Here is a 14,953-nt window from a genome sequence, read left to right as displayed (position 1 = left end):
CGGCAAAGTTCGCCCAGAGATACAATGCTGACAATATAAATTTGTCAAAGAAGATTCTTCTTCTACATTGTAAAAAGTTAGAGTATTACATATCGTGGGTTAAAAGTTGTAACATAAATATGTGTACATAGAAGTGGTTGATCTTAAGTTTGTACTATTTAGCCTTTTGTTCACACCGTTGCCGTAATTTCGCGTTATTTCAACAATATGGAAATGAAATGTAAGAGACAAACATACTCGAAGAGATTGTTTCTCCGATTTTATGCTTCTAACCATATTGAATTTTGTTTGGACAATTTTTAAATAAAAGCGAATGTTTAATATATACACTTACCAAACACCTTCCACAGCATTTTCTCTTGAATGATCCCCATGCACAGATATTAAATATTGATGTACAAACACTGTAGTTTTAATATATAAAAGAATTTATTTAATTCGCGCACTAGCACTTCACTACGAACGATACAAAATTCAAAGTGAACTTCGAGACATGGCATCCATTTTTAATCGAGAACGAAATCGAATAAATATATCGATAGTTCAAATCACTATTGATTTGAGACCCATTATTTCGTATAATTCAGATGTAAATGCGAACAAATTATATATTATTCTATTTCAAATGAAATTATTTTAGTTTCTTGTTATATTATATGCACAATTGCATGTTACGAACGAAGTTTTAATCATTAGAATTTGATTTCCTGAGTATTTTGCAAAGCCGACTTAACATTTAAACCGAAATGGAGTTCGAGAGATCGACAATTCGAACACGGGAAGACGAATCAGTCTGTCAGACAAGCAGACGATATTTACGGAAGCAAGTAGGCAAAATGGTGGCAGACGAGAAATTATTTTTCTCGAAAGCCGTCCAACACTTGGCCAGGTGTCTAGCAGCAATCAAGCCTACACCATGGGAGAAGGTGAGTTAATTCTTAATCATCTATTTTCAATTAATATTGTACGCACAGGAAAGTTGACACTTAGTAATAGGTTAATTTTAAGGATGTGTCAGCTGATGTCCTGATATCTCACCTTATGATATAATTCGAAGGACAATTTATTAGCCGATTCATGCTCTAATGAAATGTTTGTAATAAATAATTAAATATCACAACACCTTGAAACAAATCAATTTTGACATGGGTCTCGAGCATAAATCGCTATTTCAGAATTGTTTGTACAGATACTGTATGAATAAACATTTGAAAAATATGTTTTTATACATTTACCACATCTTTTTGTTCATTATTTTATCATTGTTAAGTCATAGGATGTACTCTTTAATTCATTTACAATATGAAATGTATTTTATTAATAAATGCCTGTGGAGTTTTCATGAGAATTTGTATATCTTCCAAGAATTGTTTTTTTTTTAAATAAAAACATGTAGTAACTTGTCTTAAATAGGTCACACAGCTGTTCAAATTATGTCCACAAGAATCTGCTCAGGGTATATATAGGCTAGACCAAAGAGGTCAAGATGCAACTATTGCACTGGGAATATACTTCCTGGGATCTGGTCTGCAGCATCGGGACAAGATATTACCTTATCTTCTCCGATTGCTACGTGGTCTTCCAAAAGCTGTGTGGTTGGATGAAGTCAGATGTTCACCTAGCGAACGTGTTCCTGTTGCTGAACGGTTTAGTTTCTGCTTGAATACATTGCTCAGTGATGTTGCGGCCAGGTGTGAACCTGTACGCGAAGAAATTATTTCTACCCAAGTGGAAATATTAGCAGTACTAACGAATCTCATAAGAGGATTCAAAGATCAAAATGGGAACAGGGGGATGCAAGCGAAATGTAAATATTTTTTTCGCTTATTGATTAAATTTTGTTTAGTATCGTGCATAAAATGCTAATTAAATATTTATTTCAGTGTCGTTATGTAAATGTATAGTTCCAGTGTTAATCGGTTTAGCTCGGTCTATGGGTCGATTCGCGTATACTGACCCGCCACTTTTATGTCGTATTTTTCCGAGACCAGAGCCTCCACTCTCGATACCAAATAAAGAAATGCGTTTAACAACGGATAAGAAACATCATAGCTTTTCCAACTACCGACCGATTATTCCTCGTTCTTTAAGTGGTAACTTGAATCCTCATCCAGCTATAGACAATGTTCCAAGCCTGTTAACCATAGATCACGACTATCCTTGTGCAAAACGACCGTCGTTGCAATCATATTCATCGGTGCCCTACGATCCGGCTACATATTTTTTTAGCAGATACGGATCGAGTTTCAATCAGTTTCCTCAAATGAGATGCAACGAAAGTCCAGAGCGAAGGGCCGGCATGCAGTTTAACGTGGTACATCTGCAAAGTGTACTGGCCTTGGCAAAAAAGCTGCTTACCAAAGAAATTTTAATGTTTCTTGACGAGGAAGCTCAACAAGTTAGTTGCGTTATTATACAACAGACTTTTATTATCTAATTAATTTTTTATTTAATCACCTAACTCCATTATCCAGGTTTACAATTCTGGACAGGTGCAAATATTTCCGTACCGAACATTTAACGAAACTATGAATCTAGTAATGGTTGCGCTTTTGCGAGAATTGTTGCAAAATCAACGAGATTTGCCTACTCCTTTCACGAAAGACGTGCAAGAATTCGTTAAAGGCCTTTTCTTATCCGGGCAAACGGAACTGCAATCGCGTCAACACGATGCGAGCGAGCGCGAAGATATGGATACTAATTTTCGTACTGTAAATAGATTTAAAGTAAACGTAATGGCTAATTCTGCGTGCGTCGATCTCCTTGTCTGGGCGATCGGTGATGAAACTGGTAAGCAAAATTCTGATCGACGTTTGTATACGTTCCCGAACCATATAGATTTATTTTCAATTTTGTTATGTTCCAGTATAATTATTAGTTTTTTAAATCCAAGTTTTTTATATTGATAGGATTATCTATTACATTATTTTTCCAGTGAGAGACCAGTATGATTTATCCGCGCTATTCGCAGATATCAGTTCAATGCTGATCGGCGAGGGTATTCGAATTATCGCTTATATTGCATTTCGATTAACTGTCCTATATTTTCAATAACTTTCAACAGTTTTAACTAACGAATATACCTTTTACAGTGCGTTAACGCGGATTCCTGTTAACTTTTTTAATTGTTATTTTGCTGAATGTCATTTTTTATCTCGCTCTAACTATTTGTTCAAGTATTAATGAAAATGAACGACGAGACTATTCAAAACCATTTTCACGGTACATCCATACATTCTAAAATGTAGTCACCGAGAAATTAATCTTTATATAAAGTTTTTCATTTCCTGATAGGAATTCTTAGAATTAACAACAGTTCTTCAATTTGTTAATGGTCATGCACATATATCTTTTGTGAAACAAAATATCATTATTTTCAGGTGCGGATAGTTTATGCGGTCGTTTAGTAGAAAAGATTAATTCCAATCATGGACCAAAACTGGTGCTGGCGCACATGCCTTTACTGATGGTATGCCTTGAAGGATTAGGGAAATTAGCACAGAAGTTTCCTAACATAGCGAGTACATCTATTTATTATCTTCGGGACTTTCTTGTTGTCCCATCGCCTATACTTCTTAAGTTATATCGTCAACACAGTGAAAGAGGTAACGTAAAATTATTAAATAACAGATTAATGTATAACGTTATATTACACGAAAAATCAATAAGATAATGATTGCTTTTAAGGGAAGGATATACACGATCCGAAGCAAATTACTTCCTCGCTGCTAACAGCCTTTGAGAAATTACGAGACGCAGCTATCGGCAATCTTTGCATCGCTCTGGAAGCTGCGCATTCTGTTAATCCAGATTGTGTACCGGCATTAGTTGCTAGCGTGTCGAATAGATTATTTGCCGCCGATATATGCGATGGGTACAGTCTTTTATCAATTTGCGCACTGCTGTTCGATTTCTCACTTATATATCTATTTGAATACTTTCAGTGAATCTGATGATAAATCGAATAGTGAATTAATTTCGAAGAATATAGTGATTATGCTGGGACACGTCGCCGTCGCGCTGAAAGACACTCCAAAAACTATGCGAACGATATTTCCATTCTTTCAACAATTATTTTGTCGTACTCCGAGCGATCTTGATTTCTTGATCGTCGATCAGTTAGGATGTATGATCATTGCAAAATGCGAGCCAAAAGTTCAGTTTAATTTCATTTATAGTAGCTAATTAATTTTTACTTTAAAATTGTTTGTGTGAGACTGAACTGTGGTTTCAGATTTACGAAGGTATAATGCAAATGTTCTCTATGTCACTGGGCTCCAGTAGCGCTACTTATGCCTCGAACGATGATCGTAAACAGTATTGTCACGTTGCTAAAGCGGTTACAAATGCTCTTGCGAATATAGCAGCAAATTTACAGGGTGAAACGGAGCTGGACGATTTGTTACTCCATTTGCTCGAACTTTTTGTTCAGCTTGGATTGGAAGGCAAACGGGCCAGTGATAAAGTATCGACTAATGTTACGATGACGGTAATTAGAATTGATAGTGAATTGATATTCATTAACAATTGCATCAATACTTATAGAAACTTGTTTTAATTATTGCGCTCTATATTAGAAAGCAGCAAGCAGTGCAGGACATTTGGGCGTGCTCATTCCTGTAATTGCTATACTAGTGCGACGACTCCCTCCGATCAGACACCCGCAAAAGAGACTTTTGAAGCTCTTCAAAGATTTCTGGCTTTACTGCGTCGTAATGGGCTTCGCTGGCGATCAAGCGTCAAGATTGTGGCCCGCGGAATGGTACGAAGGTGTCAAGGAAATTGCAGTGAAGTCACCTTATCTTATTTCGCAAACTAGCGCACGATTGGAAATGAGGGAGTTGCAATACACTTCGGCTGTACGTAACGACAGCGTCTCCCTAAACGAATTACAAGAATTGAGAAGTCAAATATTAAAATTAAGCACACGGTACATATCTTTTCCCATCTTTCTCACAAATATGTTTAAAAAGAAAGTAGTAATTGAAGAATTGTGTTCCCATAGGACAAATGACATATCGCAATACGTAACAAAACTACAGTTTGCACAATGCACGTATTTATTATCGGTGTATTCGCTAGAAACATTGAGAGTGGCGAACAATCCGCAACCTAGTTTGCAGCCGATAATGGAATATTTATGCGATACAGATTTGCAGAAAGATAAAAGCGGTATGTGGCAATGCATATGTTGCGTCGCTGATTCCGCTTTTGTAAAATTCAAGGACGTTATGCAACGTAAACCGAAAGACGAGAGGCGCGAGAAAGAACTCGAGAATCACGCTCAATTCCTCCTTGTGTATTTTAATCATGTACATAAACAAATTAGGCGCATAGCGGATAAATACCTCAGTGCATTGGTCGATGCGTTTCCGCATCTCTTGTGGAATTGTAAAGTACTTTGGAGCATGTTGGACATATTACAGGTACGATTTCTATTTTCGTGCACATTAACGCATCATTCATTTAATTGCGCCATTACAGATTTTGTCATTCGCGTTACAAATTGACCCAAACGAAGAAACACCAATCTTAAGAATACCTGGTACACCATACAGTATTGAACTTATGGACACGTTGGAAGCAAGAGAGGTACGTGCACTACATTATTATCTTATAGAATTAAATTGTATTGAAACTACATATCGTTTCACAGATTATTGTGAAGGATTTTACTGCGAGATGTAAAGGTATAGTGCAAGAAGCAATGAAATGGGCACCGCAGGCCACTAGATCACATTTACAAGAGTATGTAAATCAAATTCCATCTTCCGGATTCAAACATCACTCTGGCTTATGTTTGTCTACGGATTCGGTGCTTGAATTCGTGGATCTTGCTGTACCGAGTTCGACTTTCCCAAATGTACGAACGTGTGCCTTTCGATATAAACGTATTTCAGACGATTTTTTTTATAAATGTATTATCACAGAAAATGTTTATTATAGACTAATTCCTTGGATAAACGACCTCGTGGTCCGAAGGGAGCTAGCTCGTGGCTTCTATCGATGATGTCAACGCGATCGCGATATGCTGGAGAAATAGCGGGAATGTTATCGCTGGCGCATACCGAATCGTCTACAACTGCGATGTCCTATGAAGAGATTAGAAATAAGGTTGTCGATTTGTTAATCGACGCCGTATGGATGACCTGCCGTGATCGAAATGATGTCGAACATCGTAGTGCTCTTTGGCGAGCTACTGCGTTACTAATTTCCGTGCCTGGTAATCATAATACTATTTTCTGTGAATTACTTGCACGCTGTTTCTTAAATTTGTAACATCTTTTAATTCACACTTTCAGGAACACATAGACGTTTGTTGCATACAGTTGCCTCGTCGCAGATCGAATTGTTTACTTCTACGGCTATGACTACAGCAGTCGAATGTTGGCAATGGATACTTACCGTGCGACCGGATTTAAAATTACGTTTCTTGCAAGAGATGCTCGTTGCGTGGCAATACACCGTTGACAAGAGAATGGGTCTCTTCGCACCGGACGAAGAGGAAAATAGTCCGCTAGCAGTATACGAGGGCTGCAAGTTAAGTCCGAATCCACCGCAGGTGAAACCTCACGATATTTGGGTGACATTTATCGTGGAACTAATCGAAACTGCGAAGTATTGCTGTCAAGAAACGGTTGATATGATCGCCATACTGTTACATCGATCACTTCCTATGACTGTTGGCGCGTCCGGAGAAGAGCCTGGATTAAGTCGACACATCGCTGCAGTCGGTGTACGTTTTAAGTTGCTTTCCTGTGGGTTACTCCTTCTTCAAGGCGACATATTACCAAGGTATCTTATTGGATAAGACAAATGATATTCCTAAAATGATTAGATGGGCAAAAACTAAATTCTATTTGCAGGACATTGAGTAAAAATGTATTACGAGAACGTATATATTGTAATTGTTTGGATTATTTCTGCCGCGATCGCCAAGTACCAACGCAGGAGATAGAACAATTGCACGAGGATTTGGTTACGCTTATACGTTTCTGGCAAGTGAGTGAAACATTCTTTTACATAAAGAATTCTTCATTTGCTTGCTTAATTGGTAACCTTTTATTTTATTGTATCTTAGGTAATGCATAGTGACAAAAAATATTTAGTAATGAGCGGTAACGAGAGTGAATTTGAAATGTTAACGCCCCAAACGTACTCAACCAGTGGTTTCGGACCCAGTGAAACGATCAATTCTTTGAGTACAACTTTGGGTACAACGAATGAATTTACGAAAACACCTACAAGCGTTTGGATTAGTACGGTACCAATGTCTACCAGTAGCAATACATTGGGTAAACGTAGTAATCGTAGCAAGCGCGTAATGAACGCTAACATCTTCGTGAAGGATTATATAAAGAAGAGAAATTTAATCCTCGAATTGTTAGCAGTTGAAATAGAAATGTTATTGGTGAGTGAAATATCCTTTTTATTTCCAATTCAACGTACTTCGTATTATTCAACGTGATTTGAATTACAGGTCTGGAGAAATCCTAGTGGAAGGCAAGAACTTGCACTTCCAGGAGAATCAAGTATCGCGGAGTGGCGTGCAAAAGGAATGAACGACCGATGGCGCGAATACACTCGACTAGCGTGGGAAATCAGTCCTATTCTCGCTATATTTTTGCCAGTTCGATTAAAGAATTCCGAAGTTATTATTAAAGAAATATGTGGATTGGTTCGTCAGAAACCTGTACCAGTTATGCATATTCCGGAAGCCTTGCAATATCTGGTTACTACAGATACATTATTGAATGATGTACCTGAGGTAAGATCGAATTCGCTCGAATGATATTATTTATAAGTTATCCTGATCCATTGATTTAATTTCTAGCTAGTGTACATGTTAACGTGGGAAAGAGTAACGCCGATTCAGGCACTTGCGTACTTCTCTCGACAGTTTCCGCACCATCCGATTTCTGCGCAATATGCGGTGGAAGTGTTAGGCAGTTATCCAGCGGAAGCTGTACTTTTCTACATACCGCAACTCGTTCAAGCCGTACGGCATGACACAATGGGTTACGTGATAGAGTTTATAAAGAAGATCAGTAAACGTTCTCAGGTAAGTACTACAAATATTTATTTTTAAATAGTTCCTAATTTCGAAATTTTTTCATTGTTCATTTCTATGGTGTATTTATAGGTAGTAGCGCATCAATTAATTTGGAACATGCATACGAATATGTTTGTGGACGAAGATAAGCAAATAAGAGATCCAGTTCTCTATGATATACTAGATTCATTAGTGAAAAATATTTTGGGCTCATTGTCCGGCCAAGCGAAACAATTCTACGAAAGGGAATTCGACTTCTTTGAAAAGATCACGAATATTTCAGGCGAAATAAGGCCGTACCCTAAAGGTCCTGAACGCAAAGCAGCGTGCCTAAAAGCCTTGTCGCTAATCAAAGTGCAACCTGGTTGCTATTTACCATCTAATCCTGAAGCTATGGTAATTGATATCGATTATCAAAGTGGTACCCCTATGCAAAGGTAAGTTAATATTACTATGAACGCTTTCTTTTTACTATATCAATATTTAAACGTACTGTCGTCATTTACAGTGCCGCAAAAGCACCATTCTTGGCGCGTTTCAAAGTACAAAGATACGGAATTAATGAATTAGAGAATATTGCATTAGCAGTATCGGCTAATGGCAAAGCGGATGTGAAAAGGGAAACAGAGAAGAAGGAAACTTGGCAAGCAGCTATTTTCAAAGTGGGCGATGATGTTAGACAAGATATGCTAGCTCTACAAGTGATCAGTATTTTCAAGAATATATTTCAAAAAGTTGGGTTGAACTTGTTCTTGTTCCCGTACAGAGTAGTGGCTACGGCGCCAGGAGTAAGTAACTCTAATGATTTTATTTATATAAATGTTGTAACGATTATTTTCATTTTATTGTTCTTCGTTTCAGTGTGGAGTGATAGAATGCGTTCCAAACGCGACGTCACGCGATCAACTTGGTCGCACTACAGACATCGACATGCATCAATATTTTATTACGCGTTACGGGGATGAGACATCGAAAGATTTTCAGAACGCTCGTCGTAATTTCGTAAGGTCAATGGCTGCGTACAGCGTCATTACGTACCTCCTGCAAATAAAAGATCGGCATAATGGCAACATCATGCTGGACACAGAAGGTCACATCATACATATCGATTTTGGATTCATGTTCGAAAGTTCTCCTGGTGGTAATCTAGGCTTCGAGCCTGACATAAAATTAACTGACGAAATGGTGCTCGTAATGGGTGGTAAAATGGAGGCCGCGCCTTTCCGCTGGTTCATGGAGCTATGCGTCCAGGCTTTCCTTGCCGTGAGGTAAATGTAATTGAAATATTTTCACAAATTGTCTCTTGCTATAATTTAAATCAAATTGTATTATTTCATAGACCCTATCAAGAGGTAATTATTTCTTTGGTATCCTTAATGCTCGATACTGGATTGCCGTGTTTCCGTGGACAAACCATAAAGCTCCTGCGCGGAAGATTCGTGCCGTTGGCGACTGATCGCGAAGCGGCGGCCTATATGCTCAATGTAATACGTAACAGCTACCTCAATTTCCGTACGAGAACTTACGACATGATACAGTATTATCAGAATCAAATACCGTATTAAATTATCCTTCCCAAATGACTTCCGTTCACGATTGTTAATTTATATAAGATCAAAGATTATTATTTATGCAAAGATTGTTGAACGAATATATTATGTATTATACTGTTAGATGCAGCAGCATCAAATCTGCAGCCTGTACAAACCCCTCAGTGTCAATGTTACTCTTAGACTCATAAATTCTATGAAAGCATAAATTATGCTCTGTATTTATGTAACGGTAATGTATTATAAAGTGGACGAAATTATTCTATATGCCTGGTATTAAGGCAGGAGGAAATCTGTATATGAAAAACATTCCTTTAACTATTATTTATGTATTATTATTGGTTAAACATTAAAGACGAAATGATTAAAGAATCTTTAATTCATTTTTAAATATCACATTAACGCTATTAGATTTACGATTATTATTTAATATTATACATCATATGCTATGCACAGAGTACAACTAATCATGAGTATTCCACTATAATTAATTATCAGGTAAGCGTGGTTTAAGCGGTGCTGTCAGTTTTATTTGAGCAGGATCAATTTTCCTAAAATATAATATTCATATGAGAGTTAAATACTATTAAATATTTTTTATATTAAAAGCAACTAAAGAAACAATGAATATGCAAGAATATTTACCCTATTTGTTCCTGTGAATATATCTCAACTGGTGGTTGAACTAAACGTCTGGCATCGCGTGTATAGTAATATACCTTTGAAGTTTTGTGATATGGTCCCCCAGGTATATTGGGAGGAGGCTGTGTACGTGAAGCCAGACCATCAGCATGCCTCAAACATTCTATAAATTTCCTCTAGAATATTTACATCTCTTGTAACTTTGTACATAATTTTTCATCTTTGTGTAATTAAGATCTACATTTATGACATTTACAAAAATATTGAGAACTCAGAAAATAAAAGATGCTTATACAAATGCACAAAAATGTAAATGTACCAACCAATTTATATTTACACAAAGTTAGACTTAGGAAGACATTTTAAATATACATATTAATAACAAAAATAAAAAGAATTATGTAATTTATAGAAAAATCGTGCAATACAAAATTTGGGTTAAAATGATAAACAACTTTAATGTTACTCACTCCTCGACCTATTAGTCGAATCCATTGTATGAACGGTGTTACCGAACGGTGTTCCACACCTGGCATTTTTATTATTAAATTTGGTGGTACGATTTAATAAAGAAATAACAACACAAACCACTATTCACGAAACGCTTGACTTGAAACTAGCTGCGGGCCATCTTTTCCCAAAAATAAAAAGAATTATGTAATTTATAGAAAAATCGTGCAATACAAAATTTGGGTTAAAATGATAAACAACTTTAATGTTACTCACTCCTCGACCTATTAGTCGAATCCATTGTATGAACGGTGTTACCGAACGGTGTTCCACACCTGGCATTTTTATTATTAAATTTGGTGGTACGATTTAATAAAGAAATAACAACACAAACCACTATTCACGAAACGCTTGACTTGAAACTAGCTGCGGGCCATCTTTATCAGCGGGCAATTGGCGAAACTTCAAACAGAAATATAACAATTGTAATTTATAATAACACATATACGTAACGTAACGCAGTATATATTTGTAAAAATTGTTTAATACGTGAACACGCCACCTCGAGCGCCAGATCTAAAGTCATCTAAAGTAAGAAATCATTTCATATTCTTCTACTGCTGTAACCGTGGAGGATTCTTCCGCTCGTCCCGTGTATTTACGTTCGTTGACGGTCATTGATTGAGAGCTCGCGTTCGCCGCGTTCGCCTGATACGCCATTACTTGGACTGAACGGTAAGGTCATCGTTTTATCAATTGAAGTACATACTTAATACACGATACGTCAACGTATTTGCATTCATGATTCAGCAAAACGACAATTATATCTTGTAACTAAACGGATAGTCGTTGCCGGATAGCCACATTTTCAAAGTAATCGTCGTTCGGTGTGGTCGCCAATTTTCCGAAAATGGTTAAAGCCGTGTGCGTTCTTCAAGGTGATGCTAAAGGCACTGTATTCTTCGAACAGGTAAATAATATCACTGATTTCTTTTACGATACTTTATTATTCTGTATTATTTATAACTTTCATAATGTAATTGCCGAGTAGGATGGATCTGCGGTCAAGGTCAGCGGTCAAGTGTCCGGCTTAAAAAAGGGATTACATGGTTTTCACATTCATGAATTCGGTGATAACACTAATGGTATGTATTGTTATCAAGAGATCTATATTTTTTACTAAACTCTTTATAAAAATGATGTATAATCAACTTATAGATGTGCTTGATAGAACCATGATGCTAACAGTTTAAAGGTTTCCAATAATATGTAATCTTCACATTCTAGCTAAAGTTAATGCTTTAAAATCTTTGGGGAATTATCATTATTGTAATAATTATAGATAGGCACTGCAATTGATTTATATATTCAATAGGTTGCACAAGTGCTGGACCACATTTCAATCCACTTAATAAGGATCATGGTGGTCCAGACTCAGATGTACGTCACGTTGGTGACTTAGGAAACATTGAAGCAAATACAGATGGTGTTGCTAATGTTGCCATAACTGACAAGATGATTCAGCTTCAAGGAGCAAACAGCATAATTGGCAGAACTCTCGTGGTAAGATGTTGCATAATACATTTGTTTCTGAACTGTTTATAATTAATCATAATGGATATGATATTAAATTGGAATTGATTCGATATTTGTAACAGGTTCACGCTGATCCGGACGACCTTGGCAAAGGAGGCCATGAGTTGTCAAAAACCACAGGGAACGCAGGTGCTCGTCTTGCTTGCGGGGTTGTTGGAATTACAAAAGCCTAAACATCTATATTCTGAAACAGTACTAAAAATAATGAACAAATTATTATTAGAAAATATACGATGTTACAACTGTTACAGTTTGAATCTGAGTCCGAGTATCATTCCTGATTTCTTGCAATATGAGAATCTTTTACACTATGTAATCTCTGGTAATTCTGATGCTTCAATAAAGTAAATACGTTCATGCATTTGTAAAATAATGCTAATTCTTCAATTATATTACAACAATCTTTCTAAAAATAATACATGATTACTGAAGAATGTTACATAACGTCATGGACAAGTTATCATACATTTGATCACGCTCGTTTCGATGTCACTGAGAGAAGGAGATAACGAAAGGAGAGAGATAGAAACAGCGAAATAGTATACAATATAAAATTGCATGTCTAGTATTTAAGGATGTATTGGCTATACATTCACTCCCAAAAGTTTATGTACCTTAGAAAAACGCATTTCCTATAATTAAAAAGAAATCAGACGTCGGAAGAATAATGCTAATAATAAATAGCTACGTGCTAAAAAGTATAGAAGGAAATATCCAATTAAGTATTGACGCTGACGACAATTTTTTTTTTTTTAATTTCGAAAAATGCTTCAAATAAAAGTTATTTTCCTTCTAACTTCGATATTTAACGAGTTACGTATGATTATTTGGCATTTTATTGATGTTGACAAAATCCGACCATTCCACCGTCGAATCAGCGAACTTTTGACAAAAAATTTCGTTTTTCCTCAATAACTTCCAAACCGTTGGACCTACGGAAAAAATGCATAGGACCTTTCTTGTAGAGGACGACGAGATCTACAATTTCTGTATAAAAGTTTTTCGTTAGTATTGACAGTTAACGAGTTATTGACGAAAAACGAAAAAATAGTTTTTCGCAAATTACTCGTAAACTATTGACGCTAGCGAAAAACTTTTATACAGAAATTGTAGATCTCATTGTCCTCTACAAAAAAGGTCTGATGCAATTTTTCCGTATGTCCAACGGTTTGGGAATTCTTGGCCAAAAACGAAAATTTGGAAGAAATTGAAGGCGTACCCCTTGGAAAAATCTTGGAAAAATCGAAAAATTTTTGTTGTTGTTTATTATTAGCAATATTCTTCCGACGTCTGATTTCTTTTTAAAAAATGCGTTTCTAAAGTGCATAAACTTTTGGGATTGACTGTATAGCCAATACATCCTTAATTTTCTTATGATATTGATCAAACACACCAATATCGTAATACTCGATGAGCGTACTGTAGTACAAGGTATTAATTACGTAGATGAAGAGAAACAATACAAAATGGGGAAAAAAAGCAAAAATAAAGGTAATAAACTCGCTCGTATGAACGAGGAAGAACGCGCGCGATATATGCAGCATCGCCTTGAATTCGAATTAGAAGCTAAAAGGCGTCGACAACAATTGATTGCCACTTTCACTAAGGTAGTATTAATTGTTATAATCTTGTATGTTATTTTAAGTAGATGTAAACTTATCGTAATATTTGAATTATTATAGACTAAATTAAAACGGGAGGAGGTATTTTCAAAATTGAACATTGCTAAGATTAATGAGAAATGGAGATTTGTATTACGACAAATAAAATGCAAAGAACTTTACGAAGATGTAAAATATCTTTGCGCAACATTCGACAGAGCAATTAAAAATAAAGACTCAACGATTTCTTGCCTGTATAATGAATTAGGAATAGCCGATGCAGATCATAGAAGACTTCAAGAGAGTCATATTATATTGATTGATAAAATAATTGGTATATTATAAAATTGTCTACACGATATTATATTATTTTATAATTAAATGAAAATATTCTGTAGGAAAATATAAAAAGACATTGGAAGATTTACATGAAACGTATAAAATCAGTAATATTAAACTAAACGCTCTGATTGAATTAAATCGATTGAAGGATTACGGGAATGATTGTAATAAAAAGCTTACTAATACTTTAAAGAGGAAATATGCACTTTTCGATCAAATGCAAACTATAAGGAAAACACAAAATGCTGTCAACATCTTTACCATCTTATACTTGGTAAAAATATTAATATGTATTCTAAAAAGTTATTGAATTGTATTTTATAAATATATTTTATAAATAGGAGGAGAACATTGCATCAGATCTTGAGCAACAGTCTTTTCTGAGCATTGACAAATTTTGGGACCGTTTATGCAATGTAATAAATGAATATCAAAGAATAGTCGACAAGAAAAAAAAGCAATATGAATATTTAAAAGAACAGGATGATGCTTGTCAGGCTTCTATATCACAATATCCAAAAATACATTCGCAGTTACAGAGTGTCATTGAAAATTTAAAACTCAGTACTGAAACATTATCGCACAAAAGGAATGAGAGAATAACGATACTTCAAATGAAAGATAAAGAGTTAACAGAGAAGTTAAGAAATATTAAATCCGAATTCACTGCAACCCAGATGATAGACATATCGCAATTAAAAAAGTTGACTGTTACAAGT

General features: G+C 35.8%; 4 protein-coding genes across 9 annotated transcripts in view; 3 read left to right on the top strand and 1 right to left on the bottom strand.

The window, feature by feature from the left end:
• Positions 1-664: 664 nt before the first annotated feature.
• Pi4KIIIalpha (phosphatidylinositol 4-kinase III alpha) lies at positions 665-9,975 on the top strand. 2 transcript variants are annotated; one of them, XM_018020878.2, is made up of 22 exons: positions 665-926; positions 1,414-1,807; positions 1,884-2,398; positions 2,475-2,790; positions 3,381-3,605; positions 3,688-3,874; positions 3,945-4,155; positions 4,235-4,489; positions 4,578-4,930; positions 5,006-5,426; positions 5,485-5,592; positions 5,657-5,863; positions 5,947-6,223; positions 6,303-6,795; positions 6,867-7,002; positions 7,082-7,411; positions 7,481-7,768; positions 7,835-8,062; positions 8,144-8,490; positions 8,562-8,841; positions 8,915-9,321; positions 9,393-9,975. In XM_018020878.2, exons 1-22 carry the CDS (start codon positions 747-749, stop codon positions 9,616-9,618), a joined length of 6,384 nt encoding a protein of 2,127 aa, XP_017876367.2. In that variant the 5' UTR covers positions 665-746; the 3' UTR covers positions 9,619-9,975. The 2 variants fall into 2 exon arrangements, with proteins under 2 accessions (XP_017876367.2, XP_026667529.1); XM_026811728.1 differs by lacking the exons at positions 665-926; positions 1,414-1,807; positions 1,884-2,398; positions 2,475-2,790 and adding an exon at positions 2,968-2,998.
• Positions 9,976-10,001: 26 nt separating this feature from the next.
• LOC108622795 (NADH dehydrogenase [ubiquinone] 1 alpha subcomplex subunit 7) lies at positions 10,002-11,349 on the bottom strand. Of its 5 annotated transcripts, none has more exons than XM_026811730.1 (4): positions 11,258-11,349; positions 10,972-11,157; positions 10,249-10,421; positions 10,002-10,154 (listed from the first exon to the last, which is right to left on the bottom strand). In XM_026811730.1, exons 2-4 carry the CDS (start codon positions 11,035-11,037, stop codon positions 10,091-10,093), a joined length of 303 nt encoding a protein of 100 aa, XP_026667531.1. In that variant the 5' UTR covers positions 11,038-11,157; positions 11,258-11,349; the 3' UTR covers positions 10,002-10,090. The 5 variants fall into 5 exon arrangements, with proteins under 5 accessions (XP_026667531.1, XP_017876371.1, XP_026667533.1 ...); XM_018020882.2 differs by having other exon boundaries at positions 11,245-11,336; XM_026811732.1 differs by having other exon boundaries at positions 10,249-10,408; positions 11,245-11,336.
• Positions 11,336-12,664, top strand: Sod1 (superoxide dismutase 1). The gene is made up of 5 exons (XM_018020880.2): positions 11,336-11,430; positions 11,506-11,665; positions 11,747-11,840; positions 12,071-12,258; positions 12,354-12,664. The coding sequence occupies exons 2-5, from the start codon at positions 11,606-11,608 to the stop codon at positions 12,462-12,464; spliced, it is 453 nt and encodes a 150-aa protein (XP_017876369.1). The 5' UTR covers positions 11,336-11,430; positions 11,506-11,605; the 3' UTR covers positions 12,465-12,664.
• A 922-nt stretch (positions 12,665-13,586) lies between these two features.
• Positions 13,587-14,953, top strand: part of LOC108622779 (dynein regulatory complex subunit 2) — a 4,062-nt gene continuing 2,695 nt past the window's right edge. The window contains exons 1-4 of the mRNA XM_018020859.2: positions 13,587-13,898; positions 13,974-14,226; positions 14,291-14,508; positions 14,576-14,953. The exon at positions 14,576-14,953 is cut by the window's right edge and continues 7 nt beyond it. Of these exons, the coding sequence (XP_017876348.2) occupies positions 13,665-13,898; positions 13,974-14,226; positions 14,291-14,508; positions 14,576-14,953 (1,083 nt within the window). The 5' untranslated portion in view covers positions 13,587-13,664. The remainder of the gene's footprint in view (positions 13,899-13,973; positions 14,227-14,290; positions 14,509-14,575) is intronic.

This window comes from Ceratina calcarata, unplaced genomic scaffold (assembly GCF_001652005.2).
Source record: "Ceratina calcarata isolate Rehan_Ccalc_2016 unplaced genomic scaffold, ASM165200v1 scaffold242, whole genome shotgun sequence".
In the NCBI taxonomy this organism is placed as follows: Eukaryota; Metazoa; Arthropoda; class Insecta; order Hymenoptera; family Apidae; genus Ceratina; species Ceratina calcarata.
This window is presented reverse-complemented; position numbering and strand designations above follow the sequence as displayed.